The sequence below is a fragment of the Arachis stenosperma genome, chromosome 8 (genome assembly GCF_014773155.1).
Source record: "Arachis stenosperma cultivar V10309 chromosome 8, arast.V10309.gnm1.PFL2, whole genome shotgun sequence".
Classification (NCBI taxonomy): Eukaryota; Viridiplantae; Streptophyta; class Magnoliopsida; order Fabales; family Fabaceae; genus Arachis; species Arachis stenosperma.
Window position 1 is genome coordinate 37,069,223 of NC_080384.1, and position 17,165 is coordinate 37,086,387.

At 42.8% G+C, this 17,165-nt stretch overlaps 3 protein-coding genes across 3 annotated transcripts; all 3 read left to right on the forward strand.

Annotated features, from left to right (window-relative positions):
* The first annotated feature begins 851 nt into the window (after window positions 1-851).
* LOC130945918 (uncharacterized) lies at window positions 852-2,999 on the forward strand. The gene has a single exon (XM_057874607.1). It carries the CDS (start codon window positions 852-854, stop codon window positions 2,997-2,999), a length of 2,148 nt encoding a protein of 715 aa, XP_057730590.1.
* Window positions 3,000-3,508: 509 nt separating this feature from the next.
* On the forward strand, window positions 3,509-6,220 carry LOC130945919 (uncharacterized). Its single transcript, XM_057874608.1, has one exon. It carries the CDS (start codon window positions 3,509-3,511, stop codon window positions 6,218-6,220), a length of 2,712 nt encoding a protein of 903 aa, XP_057730591.1.
* Window positions 6,221-10,557: 4,337 nt separating this feature from the next.
* Window positions 10,558-16,753, forward strand: LOC130944375 (autophagy-related protein 18f). The gene is made up of 8 exons (XM_057872674.1): window positions 10,558-11,647; window positions 13,070-13,534; window positions 13,619-14,038; window positions 14,302-14,535; window positions 14,626-15,429; window positions 15,525-15,691; window positions 15,904-16,271; window positions 16,383-16,753. Exons 1-7 carry the CDS (start codon window positions 11,423-11,425, stop codon window positions 16,241-16,243), a joined length of 2,655 nt encoding a protein of 884 aa, XP_057728657.1. The 5' UTR covers window positions 10,558-11,422; the 3' UTR covers window positions 16,244-16,271; window positions 16,383-16,753.
* Window positions 16,754-17,165: the final 412 nt, after the last annotated feature.

Below are 17,165 nucleotides of genomic sequence, written 5' to 3' on the forward strand. Positions count from 1 at the left end.
GATAATACGTTTTTAAAAAACTATTAACCCTAACTTTTCACTTTATCACTTTACTAATTTTCGCGTTTTAGAAAATTCTAATCTTCAATAATTACACCTTATGTTACAAAATTAAGCCATGGGTTAGAAAGGGTTATTGAAAAATTTTATTCAATAAGCAATATTATATTAGCTTTAACTTGTACTGGTGTATTAATGTTATTAATTACCTTTTTATAAATTAAAAATATATATTACCAATAAATATGAGATTAGTCGAAATAAGAATAAGAAGTATTTTACGTTTAAATAAAGAATAAGAGATTATGCATTCAAATTTTATAGAAACAATAAAATCTAATTTTTTATAAATTATATATAATAAATAATATTTTTTTAAAAAATTATACACCAAATTTTACTCATTTTCCGTTATATATGGTAAATAATAATGTTACGGATCCGACCCACGGATCCCGGACCCATGTCCGAACTCGAACCCGGCTTACCGGGTCAACCCATTCTCATCTCTCTAGAAAGCCCCACGCCGGCTCTCTAGAGCTCCTAACCAACATTTGAATTTAAACGCCCCTCTTATCTTAGCCAGATAAGATAAAGATAAGATATTCACCATCACCTATAAATAAGAGGACCCAGGTCCCTCCAGGTATTCATTCATTCCACACACCTTATACCTCTTAGATCTATTCTGACTTGAGCGTCTGAGTGTCTTTGCAGGTACCTCCCCTCTGCTCCATCGGGGCCGTCCAACATCCGATCCGACCCGCAGGTTCCCGATCCTCCTCTCAACCCGTATCAAAAGCATTCTGTACATTGGCGCCGTCTGTGGGGACCTGCAACAATCAGACCGGATGGAGGGCATCCTGGAGGATAACCCATCAAGCCAGGACGACTCCCAACCGCGTCGTCCGATCTCAGAACACCATGAAGCCACAAACCAAGCAAAAATAGCAAGCACCATCCACCACGCAAACGAACACGTCACGACGGACCCACAACATCCCGAGAAAACTAGGGACAAAGCGGCACAAATCATCCAGGATCTCTGTCTCCGGGTCCAAGAACTTGAAGGCAAGCTAAACAACCGAGAAAAACACAATAACGAGCATGGAAGCCAGGCAACTTCCAGGTCAAGATCCCACCACGGAAGGTCGCCAATCCGGCAGCACAATAGGAGAGATGATCGCAGCACCTCACGCAACCGCCGACGCGAGAAGTCGCCTGAACGACGATACGACAAAAAACACCATCGCAGCGATTCTCGGGATCTAAACCGTCAGCATGATTCAGACGAAGACCGGAGATACCGAAGCACCAAACGCACGAGAAACGACCATACCATAATGGGAGCTACACCCTTCACGGAAGAAATCTTAAGAGCAAAACTCCCCAGAGGTTTTGACAAACCCACTGACATGAAGTACGACGGAACCAAAGACCCTCAAGAGCACCTAACGGCCTTCGAGGCCAGAATGAATTTAGAAGGAGCATCCGACGCAGTCCGATGCAGAGCCTTCCCAGTAACCCTTGCCGGCCCAGCGATCAAATGGTTCAACGCCCTCCCGAACGGATCCATAACTAGCTTCCACGACATCACAAGAAAATTCATGGCCCAATTCACAACCCGAATCACCAAGGCCAAACACCCCATCAGCCTGTTAGGGGTCACACAAAGGCAAGAAGAATCCACGAGAAAATACCTCGACCGCTTCAACGACGAATGCCTGACAGTCGACGGACTCACGGACTCCGTCGCCAGCCTCTGCCTAACTAACGGACTCATGAATGAAGACTTTCGCAAACATCTCACCACCAAACCAGTGTGGACCATGCACGAAATCCAGAACGTCGCCAAAGATTACATCAACGACGAGGAAGTCAGCCAGGTCGTCGCTGCCAACAAACAGCAGCACGTCGCCACCCAACACGGCAACCCGACTCCCCGTCATAACGCACCACCCAAAGAGAACCAACGAGACCACCTTAAACCGACCCACCGACCACCAAGAATAGGAAAATTCTCCAACTACACTCCCCTAACAGCACCAATTACTGAGGTATACCACCAAATAGCAGACCGAGGCATCATCCCCAGAGCCCGACCACTCAAGGAAAGGACTGGAGGAAACAAAACCCTCTACTGCGACTATCACCGCGGATACGGCCACAAAACACAAGATTGTTACGATCTTAAAGACGCTCTTGAGCAGGCCATACGAGACGGCAAACTCCCCGAGTTCGTCAAAATCATCAGAGAACCAAGGCGCGCCGACAGAGACAAATCACCAGAAAGAGAAGGGCGCAACCCGAGAACCCAAAAACCACCCAGGGAAAACGCCGAAGAAGATCCGACCATCATAGTGAACGTCATCACGGGCAAGGACGTGCCAAATAAGTCAAAACTAACAATGAAAAAAGACCTCAAGATAATGGCCGTCAAAAACCACGACCCAGTCACCTTTGCCGACAGCACGATAACCTTCCTACCCGAGGACTGCCAGAACGGCACCTCGGCCGGAGATGCCCCCTTCGTCATATCAGCCCGAATCGGAACAGGACTAGTAAGAAGAATACTCGTGGACACGGGTGCCGACTCCAACATCCTCTTCCGAGGAGCCTTCGACAAACTCGGGCTCCGCAACGACAACCTCCAAACGCATCGCCACGGCGTCACGGGCCTCGGAGATAACTTCCTCAAGCCAGACGGCTCGGTTACTCTCCCCATCACCATAGGAACGAGCAACCAGAGAAAGACGATCCTATCCGAATTCGTCGTCCTAAAAGACTCCACAGCCTATAACGTCATTCTCGGAAGAAAAACAATCAACGACTTCTCGGCAGTCATCTTCACCAAATACCTTCTCATGAAATTCAAAGCCGAAGACGGCACCATTGGAACTATCCACGGAGACCGAGAAATTGCAGCCGAATGCGACAACAATAGCTTAGCCCTAAGGAAAAATCCCAAGACGCGGCCGGAATATTCCTTGCCGACCTAGACGCACGGCTTGACGGCCAACCTAGACCGGAACCAGAAGGAGACATGGAAAAACTACAAATAGGGCCAATCAAAGATGAATACACATTCATCAACAGAAACCTCCCACACGACCTCAAAGAAGAACTCTCGCAACTTCTGAAACAAAACAGAGACCTATTCGCATTCACACCAGCCGATATGCCCGGAATAAGTCCCGACCTGATGTCTCACCACCTGGCAGTAGACCCCCTAGCCAAACCCGTGGCGCAAAGAAGACGGAAGATGTCACCAGACCGAGCCGCCGAGGTCCAGAAACAAGTAAAAGCCCTACTCGAAGCCAACTTCATCCGAGAACTCCCTTACACGACCTGGCTAGCCAACGTCGTACTAGTTAAAAAGTCTAACGGGAAGTGGCGAATGTGCGTTGACTACACAGACCTCAACAAAGCATGCCCAAAAGACGCCTTCCCCCTACCAAACATCGACGGACTAGTAGATGCAGCATCCGGACACCGGTACCTCAACTTCATGGACGCATATTCCGGCTACAACCAGATCCCGATGCACCGACCAGATGAGGAAAAGACAGCATTTATCACCCCAGACGGAACCTACTGCTATAAAGTAATGCCCTTCGGCTTGAAAAACGCCGGAGCCACCTACCAGCGACTTGTTAACAAGATATTTCGCAACTTAACCGGAAACAAAATAGAAGTCTACATCGATGATATGCTCGCCAAAACGGAATCCGGTGAGCAACTAATCGACGATCTAAAGGTCATAATGAACACCTTGCGAAAGCACCAAATGCGACTCAACCCAACAAAGTGCGCTTTCGGAATGGAAGCAGGAAAATTCCTCGGATTCATGATCACACAACGCGGAGTTGAGGCAAACCCGGAAAAATGTCGCGCCGTCCTCGAGATGACAAGTCCCAAGAACCTCAAAGATATCCAAAAGCTCACCGGCCGACTAACAGCACTATCCCGGTTCCTCGGAGCCTCGGCACAAAAGGCAACCCCTTTTTTCAAACTTATGAAAAAAGGGATTCCGTTCAAATGGGAGAAAGAATGCGAAGAAGCTTTCCAACACTTCAAAAAGGTCCTAACAGAACCTCCAATCCTCGCAAAACCTCAAACAGGGGAAACACTATACTTGTACCTCTCCATAACGGAAGAAACAATCGCAGCAGCACTCGTCCGGAAAAACGAGAAAAAGGAACAAAAGCCCATATACTTCATAAGCAAGGTGCTACAAGACACGGAAGCCCGTTTTTCACGACTAGAAAAACTGGCTTTCGCACTCCTCTCGGCATCCCGACGACTACGACAATACTTCCAGGCCCACCCCATAACAGTCCGAACCGACCAAACGGTCAAACAAGTATTACAAAAACCCGACCTAGCAGGAAGAATGCTAGCATGGTCCATCGAGTTATCCCAATTCCAGATCAGGTTCGAGCCCCGAAACGCCATCAAAGCACAAGCCTTGACCGACTTCATCGCCGAAATGACTCCGACCAAGCTGACACCCGAACCATGGAAACTGCACGTCGATGGCTCATCAAACTCCACTCACGGAGGCGCCGGAATTATACTCGAAAACCAAAATGGGATCACAATTGAACAATCAATAAGATACGACTTTCCAGTATCAAATAACCAAGCAGAATACGAGGCCCTTTTGGCAGGCCTAAACCTAGCTCGGGAAGTCGGCGCCAAGGTAGTCGAAGTTAACACCGATTCCCAGGTGGTATGCTCCCAAATCAACGGGAGCTACCAAACCCGGGACCCCCTGCTCCAACAATACCTCAAAAAAGTAAGTGAAACAAAAGAAGGATTCGAAAACATCTCCATACATCACGTCCCCAGGGAGCGAAACGCCAGGGCGGATCTACTTTCCAAGCTAGCCAGTACTAAGTCTGGATACGGCAACAAATCGCTAATCCAGGAGGTCGTTAAGTCGCCTTCCGTATCAACGGAAATCAACGCACACCTAACATCCTCAAATCGGGAATCTTGGACATACCCGATCTTGCAATATCTCCGCGACGGAATCCTACCACCAGATCCGAAAGAAGAGAGGAAAATAAAAAGAGAAGCCGCTAACTACACCATCATAGCAGAACAACTATACAAACGCGGATTCTCGCAGCCCCTACTTAAATGTGTAGAACCCAAGGACACGGAATACATACTCCGCGAGATCCACGAAGGCTGCTGCGGTCACCACATCGGAGGAAAAACGCTAGCCCAAAAAATCATCAGGGCCGGCTATTTCTGGCCCACAATCATTCGAGATTCCATACAACTCACAAAAAGCTGCGACAAATGCCAAAAGCATGCCAATATCCACCAAGCCGCCCCACACCAACTCAGCGTTATATCGGCTGAACGGCCATTCGGCAGTTGGGGAATCGACCTCGTCGGGCCCTTCCCCACGGCACCCGGCCAACTTAGATATCTCATCGTCGCCATAGATTACTACACCAAATGGATTGAAGCCGAACCCCTGGCCTCCATCACGGCAACCCAATGCCGGAAATTCGTCTGGCGACAGATCATTACTCGGTTCGGAATTCCCGAAGTCATCATCTCCGACAACGGAACCCAATTCACAGACAAAAAATTCAGAAAACTCTTAGAAGGATTGCACGTATCCCATCGCTTCAGCTCGGTAGAACATCCCCAAACAAACGGACAGGTGGAATCCGCCAACAAAGTTATCGTCAAAGGACTTAAGAAACGACTTGACGAAGCCAAGGGATTATGGGCAGACGAATTGGGATCAGTCCTATGGTCATACCGAACAACACCCCAAACGAGCACGGGAGAAACACCCTTCCGACTAACATACGGCGTAGAAGCTGTCATCCCAGTAGAAATCGGGGACCCCAGCCCCAGGAAAACGGTTGGAGGTAACGACGAAGAAGCAGAACGAGATCTCATAGACGAAGCAAGAAGCATAGCCCACGTCAAAGAATTAGCACTCAAACAAAGGATCAGCCTAAGGTATAATCACGGCGTTATCCGACGAGAATTCGCGGACAACGACCTCGTCCTACGACGAAACGATATCGGCCTCCCGACCCCAGGAGAAGGAAAGCTCGCACCCAACTGGGAAGGACCATACAGAGTCAAGGCCGTAATAGGAAAAGGAGCGTATAAACTCGAACGACTAGACGGCAGCGAAATACCAAGAACTTGGAACGCAGCCAACCTACGAAGATACTATACTTAAAAGAGTCCCCCATCACCTTTTAAGACACCATTTGTTTTTTTTATTTATTTCCTTTATTTTATCTTTTAGAAACTCGGGTACTCTTTCCCTCACGAAGGGTTTTAACGAGGCCCAAACTATTCAAATAAAATCTTACAAGTTATTTTCACTTCATCCCATTACAAATCACTACCGTTCCTCAAAACACGGAACGAAGACACGGCCATCACTGGAGGACTGATCACCCTTCAGGCCGAACGTACGGATATCCAAAAAAACCGACCAAACGAACGGTTACGTTGAAACAAACAAGTAATGCGGAAAGGCCCGAACGGCAAAATAAACACCACAAACGGATCATGCAAAGGCCCAGACGGCCGAAAACACTATTAAACGATCCCCAAAAGTCACGGCCCTTGGCCATACCAAAATATTCAGCAAACTAACAAGTTCAAAAATAAAATACAAGAGGAAACTACTCAAATATCTACAATCCGCCCATCACGGACGGTCTTGAAGGCGCCCGTCACAGACACATCCACACCAGGGGCCAACACCAAAAACTGCGCCTTCATCGTCTCCTCGGTAGCAGCAATGGCATCCCCAGCATCAGCCAACAAAGCCGCTTTCTCCTTCTTCAGGGCTTCGACCTGAGCCTTCAGAGTTTCCGACTCGGCGAGGAGCAAGGCAGCTTGAGAACTTGCATCAGAGGAACGTTTCCGCTCTTCAGCCAGTTGAGAAAGAAGCGAAGTCTCAACACCGGCAAGTCGGAGAATCTCCGCCCCGGCATCCTCTGAAGACTTCGCCGCTTTCTCCTTCGCAGTAATAGCAACCTTGAGCTCCTCCTTCAATTTGGTCACATCAGCCTGAGCTTGCCGAAGCTTCTTCTCCAACAAACCCGCTTGGGCCATAACGGGCTCAGCTTTTCGAACAACCACAGCTGAGCGAAGAAGGGCACGGTAAACCGACTCAGCCTGGAACGAGACGTCACAGCCATCAAAAAACGACTCCGTTCCAGGCATCAAATGCTGATCAATGAAACCCGTGGCGTCGAAGCGTCGGTCCATCACACTAGGGACCAAGCCCTCCCCTTCAAAAGTATCGCTACCCGGCTCCTCGGCCCTACCCCTCTTCCGAGAAGCCTCAGTACCCGTCAGCACGACCACCTCAGGCGAACCGGGAGGAACTTGAGCCTCATTAGGCACCTCCGAGGAAACCACCCCCTGAGGAGCAGCTTGAGAATCCACAGCCGGATTCGAAACAGGAGTGGTAGGGGACGACAATCCCTCCTCCCGAACTAACGCGGCCTTCAACCTCGCCAAGGTCGTCAACCCGCCAGCCATCTCAACTGAAAGAAAAACAGAAGAGTTTAGAAGAGTTACCAAAAAAAAAAAAAAAAAAAGGGGGAAAGGAACACACCAATATATGTCCGACAGGCCTCGGGATCCCCCATAACGTCCCGAGGATTCAACGGACGCTCGCCAAACAAATGCCACAAAACACTGGCAATATCCTTATCCTCCCGGGACAAATCGTCATAGGAAATCTTAGTCAAAATCGACGGCCCGGCGCCAAAATTCCAGTACGTCGGAAACCGGCGCTCGCCTTCCAGAGTAAGCCAAAACGGGCGATGCCCCTCAACGGGACGCACCTTAAAATACTCCCATTTAAACCCATGAAACGAATCTTCAAACAACCCGAAGATCCGGCGATGGGGCTGAGCACGAAAAGACATATATCCTTTCTTGTGCTTCCCCTCCTTAGTCGGAAGAGTGCACAAGAAAAGGAAGAGGAAAACGGGAACCGAAGCCGGGAGTTCGAGGTACTGGCACACCAACTCAAAACACCGAACAGCCGCCCAGCTGTTCGGATGAAGCTGAGACGGTGCCACGGAACACCGGCTGAGCAAACCCTGAACAAAAGGCGAGAACGGGAACCGCACACCGAGCCGAGTAAACATGGACTCATAAACCCACATCCAGTCCGGCACGGTGGGTGAACGGAGGTTCAAGTAGCAAACGCGCTCGTCGGCATCAGGAAGGACGAGCTCGTATCGCCCCTCCTCCTCACCACCACCACAAATCGCCCCCTGATCGCGGAGCCGTTGGAGATCATCTTCCGTCATCCGCGACGGAACGCCCCATACATCACTGGTTACCCAACCGTAGCGATTGGGGACGCCCCTGGAAGGGGCCACCGGGGCACCCACACCCTCATTTCGCCGACGCTGCATACCTAAAACAAGGGAGGAGCACCACCATCAGCCTACCAACTCCACACAATATCAAAAAACAAAAACCTAAACACCACTACAGTCAAAGTAGGAAACGGCGGTGCTCAGCCCCTTCCCCAAACTCGACAGAAATACCAAAACACAGCAAAACAAAAAGGAAGCAGATAAAACAAAGCATGGCAAGAACAGAAAAAAGCACACACAGACAAACGTACGAAAGAAAAAGCAAAAACAGAATATACCAACCTGGTAAATTCAGAAGAAAAACTCGAAGGAAAATAGGAAAATGAGGCAAAGCAGAGCAGCACCAGGGACCAAAAATCACCAAGAAGTTTTTTAGAAAATGAAGAGTTCCCTTTTTGAAAAGAAACGGACGAGGGAATAAAAACCAAAACGGTTTCAAAAAGCAAAAAGACACAAATAGCCCTGGGCACAATGAATAAACTCACGGGGGCAAAAAAGGGAAAACCCCCCACCATAAATGCCCCCTCGGAAAAGTAAACTAATCAATTACGCCTCGAAGAACGCAACAGGCGCAACAGGCATGGTAAGGTCACGTCAAAGACCAAAGATACGGTCAGAACGAAATCCTTTACCTAAGCAAAATCGAGGAGCCGGCCTCATCACTAAACGAGCACCCGACCAGCGCCAAAGGCGTAGAGGAACGCCTCGAACTCTTAGCGACACACCGAAGTCATTCGCTCCGTCGCTACGGGGGCAACTGTTACGGATCCGACCCACGGATCCCGGACCCATGTCCGAACCCGAACCCGGCTTACCGGGTCAACCCATTCTCATCTCTCTAGAAAGCCCCACGCCGGCTCTCTAGAGCTCCTAACCAACTTTTGAATTTAAACGCCCCTCTTATCTTAGCCAGATAAGATAAAGATAAGATATTCACCATCACCTATAAATAAGAGGACCCAGGTCCCTCCAGGTATTCATTCATTCCACACACCTTATACCTCTTAGATCTATTCTGACTTGAGCGTCGGAGTGTCTTTGCAGGTACCTCCCCTCTGCTCCATCGGGGCCGTCCAACATCCGATCCGACCCGCAGGTTCCCGATCCTCCTCTCAACCCGTATCAGAAGCATTCTGTACAAATAATAATAATTTTATGGAGAATTGTTCCATAAGGTGGTGGCTAGTGAAAACTTATAATTTTTTGACCAATTATTCATGAATTAAAATATTTGAAAGTCGGAAAAAGATCAATTATCATACACGATGTTACATATTTGGCATTTGGGTAGTTGCTTAGTGAATAAAAAAAGAATACTCAGTATAAACCATTTTTAGTTTTACTTGTATTTTTAATTTTTTATATTTAAAAATTTTTAGAATTTTATAAGAGGGTGAATAATTTATTTTAATTTTTTAATTTTAAAATAAAATATTAAAAAAAAGCAAAGGATGAAAATACAAAATAAACATTTAAAAGTAGGCAAACAAATTTGAATTTAATTTTAATAAGTAAAAAATAATTTTATAAATACATTTAATTATGTATTATCACATTAATAAAAATAATTATTTAAAAAATAAATATAATTAAATACTTGTATAAAATATTTTATATGATTTATTAGAAAATAAATTTCTAATAAATAAAATTGTTAATGATTCCACAAATACCAGATAAATAGAATTTGTTGGGGTTCTCTGTAAATTTTAAAAAAATGTTTTTTCATTATTTTCTAAAAATACAATACTTCAAATGAAACGAATTCCAAAAATTATATTTTAATAAATAATAATATTATCCTATTCTTTGAAAATTACCAAATTCAGAGTCATTAAACGCTGCCTAAAACTAGTGTTTGAAAAAACTCTTTGACAGTGGTTTTTATATGACATTGCAACAAAGACTGAGACGCGTAGTCAGAGAAAGATTTAGAGAGAGAAACACAAGTGAAAATGAAACCACCTTAATTAATTAACTGGGAAAAGAAAAAACTATAGAGAGTAAAAAAAAAAAAGGAAAAATATTTAAAAAAAAATCAAATAAACACAATAACTTCAAAAGCCAAGCACCATTACCAACAACATAACTTCAAACCAAACCTAACTAAAAAAATTTTCAACTTAAAAAAAAAGAACGAAAGTTGAAGAAAAAAAAAATCTTGCCCTTTACACAACACACAGAACACAAGAGACGTGAACCAAGACGCTTTTTTTTTTTTCTTTTTTCCATTTTCAATTTCCTCAAATTATTTTTTTCTTCATTCCTTCTTCGTTATCCAATTCCTCTAATTCCGAAATCAATCTCTCTCTTTCTCTCTCTAACCTTTTCTTTTCTCTCTCTTCTCTGATCGGTTCTTCGGCGATTGTTCGGCAGTTTCTGTTTCCTCTTCAGCCTAAAAGGACAAAAACCCTTTTTCAGTATTATTCATTTCTTATCATCGTACATAATCCAATAACATGTATATGTGTATATTTTAGGGGGAAAATCATTTTAGACCAAAAAAGTTATTTTTTTCATCGATTTTTTTGGTAATTGTTTTTTAAATTTCAATTATATTGTTCATTTGTGATTAGTAGCAAAATCGTTGTGAATATTGGAGTAATTTAATTTGATTGTAGCTTGAAGGAAAAGGCCGAATCATTGTTTTTCCTTTTCCCACCGGTTCCTTCCTTGTCTTCTGTTGTTTTTTTTATTTGTTTTTCGTGTGTTGATACGGAAACCAGAAAAAGACAAAAGAGGAAAATTTTGGAGGATTGAAATCGTGTTTTGATTTGGGTTTGTTGTGAATTTGGTGGGTTCAATTGAAAATTTGGAAGCTTTTAGAAAAATTGGAGATGGAGGCACTTGTGTGAATTTTCTTTTCCCCTTTTTTTGTGCTGTCCATGGTGGAAGAGGGTGAAGATGTGTTGATGGATTAAAGGGGAGGGTGCACACTTTGGGAGGGTTGTGAATGTTTGAAGGTGAATTTGAAGAATCTGTGATTGTTGTGTTTTTGGTGAGTGGCTATATTTCTCTCTCTGGTTATGGGGATGAGGAGTGATTCACAGAAACAACAAGTTCTTCATCAGGGTGTTGGTGGTGGTGGTGGTGCTGCTGTTGGTAGAACCAATGGCTTTATTCCCAGCTCCTTTCGTGCTATCTCTAGCTACCTAAGGATTGTTTCCTCTGGAGCTTCAACTGTCGCCCGCTCGGCTGCATCGGTTGCTTCATCAATTGTTGATAGGGATGATGATGCTGACCATGATCAGGTATGTGTTGGAAGAGTTCTCTAGATTTTGAGGATAGTTGCTAGACTGGTCATGGTAATTAATTTATGATGAGTCTAGATTTTGATGATGTTAATTGGTTTGCATTTATTGGTTTCCCTTTATGGTATCACCGAATTGATATATCCAAGAATTAATGCATTTGTATGTAACTTGTGTCTGAATATATTGATTTTTAATTGTACCAATTTTGTCAATCTGGCACAACAGTGGGTGGAGGGAGCATTTAAGTGTTATAAATTGTTAAGTGATTGTGTCAAAAGCTGATTACAGATTGCAGTGAAGAGTTCAATTTCATCAGGTTTAAAAGGATGGATATTTGGTTAGAACTTAGAAACCCAATTGCATATTTGAATGTAGTTGCTTTACTCTGTTGGCACTTCAGTTCCTTTTAATTAGTAATTTAGCTTTTTAGTACTGTTTTGTGCTTGAATAAGGAGCTATGGCATATTTTTAAAGAGAGTTTGTAGTATGTTGTGTGCAACTGCAACTCTTCATTTTGGGCCTGTCCAGGGTGAAGATTTTATTCTGTGGAAATTAGGCTCACTAGTGCACTTGCTGATGAAGTTTTGCTGTTGCTATTTTATGAAGTTGTGGGTGAACACGTGCCTTGTTTATTCGTTGTGTTTAGTCTGCAATGATACTTTGTAGGATAGAATTTTGAACATCTTGATGCAGGGACTATTTAAGAGAATAGTGCAACGGGTTTTTGCAATTTGGATAGTCAGTTATCTTAATTTTAAGGCATCCTTTGTGGTTGTTCAGCTTGCCTGTTTTTGTTGAACTTTGACCTTGCATGATCACACTAGAACTAAAGATCTTTCGAGATTTGAAATTTTTTGTAGCTCACCAATTTTTTGTACCTCATTCGGAATATCCATATTAATCTTCTTAAACGAACTTAATGTGTCATGATAATGGATTCTGAATTTTACTGATTTACCTAACTCCTTTTCTTTATATTGGGTTGGTTTAGTTAAACTGAATGTAATATGTCGTTGATGTCTTGCATACATATGGTACAATAAAATTACATTCAGATGTTTTTAATTATAAAGTAAGTTTTGCAATTGCCAATCAAGTTAACTTAGCTATTGGAATAGTCAAGCTGTTTGATGAATTTCGTTTGGACTAGTGGATTAGTTGTTGGAAAGGGAATGTAAATTTTAATGGTTTGATCCATCAAGATTCAAGTGAGTGTCTAGAGAACTGCTATCCTTAATTACATCAAAATAATGTTCTTGATGTAACACTTTCTCAGCACAGCTGGATCTGATTTCTTGATGTGACATCAATAATGTTTATTCCTTTCTTATTAGTGGACAATAATTGATTATTCTATCCTTTCACATTTCCAATCTATTACTAGCAGTGATGTCTGATTTCAATTCTAAATTCGCATAGGTAATCTGGGCGGGATTTGACAAGTTGGAGAGCAAGGGTGGAATCTTGCAGCAGGTACTTCTTCTAGGCTATCGTTCTGGCTTCCAGGTTTGGCATGTTGATGAATCAAACAATGTACGTGACGTGGTTTCCAGACATGATGGTCCTGTTTCTTTTATGCAAATGGTTCCAAATCCAATTGCATCAAAGAGATCAGAAGACAAGTTTGCAAATAGCCGCCCACTGCTGGTAGTTTGTACCGATGGATTCTTTGCCAGTGGTACCAATGTTCAGGATGGGTCAAATGCCCCTTACAATGGGGGCACTTCGAACTCACATGACCAAATGAATGGCAACTATCTGCCAACCACTGTTCAGTTTTATTCTATGAAATCCCATGCTTATGTCCATGTACTGAAATTTAGATCAGTTGTCTATTCGGTGAGGTGCAGTTCTCGAGTAATTGCTGTAGCTCAATCCACTCAGGTATACTTTCTCTTTTATTTTTGTTTATCAATCGCCTTCAATACCTGCTTTCTTGAAATAACTAATGGAGTCATTGTTTCACAGATACACTGTTTTGATGCTACATCTTTAGAAAGGGAATATACGTTACTTACCAATCCTATAGTCATGAGCTGTCCCGGTTCTGGTAGCATAGGCTACGGACCACTTGCAGTGGGTCCAAGATGGCTAGCATATAGTGGAAGCCCGGTTGTAGTCTCTGCCTCTGGGCATGTCAGCCCACAACAGCTGACACATTCTTCAAGCCTTCCTGGTTATTCTTCAAACGGGAGCTTAATTGCGCACTATGCCAGAGAGTCCAGCAAGCAGCTTGCTTCAGGAATTGTGACCCTTGGAGATATTGGGTACAAGAAACTTTCCAGATACTACTCTGATAACAATGGTTCATTACAATCTGTAAATTCTGGCCCAAAGGGCAATGGAATCATTAATGGCCATTCAACAGATGCCGATAACATTGGAATGGTGAATATCATTGTTCTTGATCTTGTCTTTACTCGTATATCATCATGTTCCATGTATTGGTCTGTGCTTTGCTAGCCTATGACTGTACCTTAAAGTATATTGTTATTGAAACCGTATCTGGTGTCTTCAGAAGTCTATTGCAACTTTGCTAGTGCTTTTGAGGCTTACATGTTACTTTACCTAGGGTGGAAGCATCATTAATTTTTGTCTTTGCAGCTCCATTGCTATATACTAAGGATACCTTTGTTATTTTTTCCTTTCAGGTCATTGTTAGAGATATTGTTACAAAAAACGTCATCACCCAATTCCGGGCCCACAAGAGTCCCATTTCTGCTCTATGTTTTGATCCTAGTGGCACCATATTAGTGACTGCTTCAGTCCAGGGGCATAATATCAATGTTTTTAAGATAGTTCCCAGACATGAAAATTCATCAGTATCTGACGCTGGTCTTTCCTATGTTCATCTATACAGGCTACAACGTGGCTTCACAAATGCGGTTAGTGCATTTTTGTTCCCACTTGCCCTTGGGTTTAAATCATAATCACTCTTCTTTTCATAATCACTCTCTTTGTGGTGGCTTTTTCAGGTTATACAAGACATCAGTTTTAGCAATGATAGCAAGTGGATTATGATTAGTTCCTCAAGGGGCACTAGCCATCTATTTGCCATAAATCCTCAAGGAGGATATGTAGATATTCAATCTTATGATGATAATCCTATGCCAAAAAATAATGGAATGGGAGTTATGACTAATCAAGCAATGCGCAGGTCGCATAGTTCAGTAGTGCCTCAGCAGCAGAGCCTTATCGCCTCTGGGCCTCCAATCACACTTTCTGTAGTAAGCAGAATTAGGAATGGAGCTAATGGCTGGAGAGGAGCGGTAAGTGGTGCTGCCGCAGCTGCAGCTGGGAGGAAGAGTTTGCTCTCTGGTGCTATTGCTTCATCTTTCCGTAATGCCTTATATGTTGACGGGAACCATTCCAAGGCAAAGAATCATCTTTTGGTCTTTTCACCTACTGGGTCCATGATACAATATGCTTTGCGGACAATAAATGGTCAAGATTCGACCATTGTTTCGGGAATAACCCCGGCTTATGAATCCATTCCGCAAACTGAGGCAAGATTAGTAGTGGAAGCTATCCACAAGTGGAATATATGTCAGAGACATAGTCGGAGAGAAGATAATGTTGACATATATGGCGAGAGTGGAATTTCTGATAGCAACAAAATATATCCTGAGGAAGTGAAGGCGGACAACCTCGTCAGCCCTAAAGTCAAGAATGGGGTCAAGAAAATGAATCTCTCTCTTGAGGAACAGCATCATTTGTATATTTCAGAAGCTGAATTGCAAATGCATCCTGCTCAGAGACCATTGTGGGCAAACCCAGAGGTATATCATCTTAATTTGGACTGATTTTAAGGTTTGATTTTGCCTTTTGCTTTAACATTTAAAATTTTAAATGCATAATCCTGTTTGTCAACCAGATATATTTTCATTCAATATCAAAAGAATCTGCCATAATGAATGAAGCAGCATCTTCAGGAGGCGAATTTGAGATCGAAAAGCTTCCAAGTCGCATGATTGAATCTAGGTCGAAAGACTTGATTCCAATTTTTGACTATATACAGACCCCGAGAGTGCAACAAACAAGGTTTGATGACAAATTAATTTAATAATTAGTTTAGATAGGTCAAAAGCTTTAGGTATTAAATGTCGGTGTGCTGCTTATTGTTATACTTAACTGGCATATCGTTACCCGAATTTGTACGAAAATTAATGCTTTCTGTTAAGTAGTCTAGTTTGATGAAGGAATTTCACTGGCTTGATTCTTGATGGATAACTAAAATTATGGCCGTCTTGTAGGACTACTGCTACAGATAACAAGACTAATGAACAACTGTCACGTCAAACTTCATCACTGTCTAATAATGGCAGGATTTCACCCGGTGCTGTTTTGGGATCTCCTGAATATGTTACCGATTCTGTTGGCGATGTTGCTGAATTTAAAAGCGAGTCTGAAGGAACCGAGTGGGATGCTCATTTTGCGCTGCCTGAAATGGGGGGCTTTGTAAATAGCAATGACACTGTCAAACCAAATACTCAGCATGAGATTGTAAATAATATAAAGGAGCATCTAAACATGGAGGCCCAGCTCATGTATGTAAATAGTAACACAAGGCCTCTGAATGAAGAATCATTTTAAAGGAAGACAGAGATGAATTTGATTCAAGGTAACATTTTCATTTCTGATGTAGAATCTTCCAACATGAAAATAATATGTTGAACTTGTTGCTATATTTGCTGATGATGTGTTTTGTTGGCTTCCCTTGCAATTCATTCAGGCTTGAAAATATTCTTTGATTTGGCACTGGAGGCTTAATTAACAATGTTGATATATAATATGCTTGAAGAGGTAGAGAAGTTTGAGGAGTAGGGGATTGACTGGGATGCAAAAATTGTGGATACTATGTTGTTGCCTTTTCCTTTTCCTTTTCCTTTTTCTCTTCACATTGTAAATAACAGACAGATGTATATCAATAATTAGTTGTAATGTGTAAATAATAGAATCACCTTGTAACTTGCCTTTCTATTTTCATTCTTCTATTCAAGTTACATTGGTTTCCCCTATCACTACACTGTGGCTTTCAATTGTAATTCTTAAGCAACATATAAAGTTGTATATTAATAATAATAGAGATAACTTATATGCTAAGTGCTCGTAATTTACACTGATGAATAACTTGTATCACATGAGAAGTATAGAAATCCTCATGATGAGAGTTTATAAGGCCTTAACTCTCCAATTATAATAGCTAGTATAAAACATGTCTGTTAACATTGTTTTATGCATCTGTTTCTAGTTCTAAACACATTTTTTTGTATATTTACTAATGTGTTTGTGTTGTCTTAGGTGTTAAATATTGTTCTAAAGTAATAATTACTCACATTTTAAATGTGTACTACAACTTGCACTCGCTAAGTGGCATATATGATGTGATTATACTTTTATCACGTTTGATTTTCTAATTACAAATTTACTTGCTTGGAGAAAACCTCCTTTCTTGTTCAAACCTTAATTTTGGGTTCCATATAATGAAAATTCAAACTCACACTCCATAAGTGAT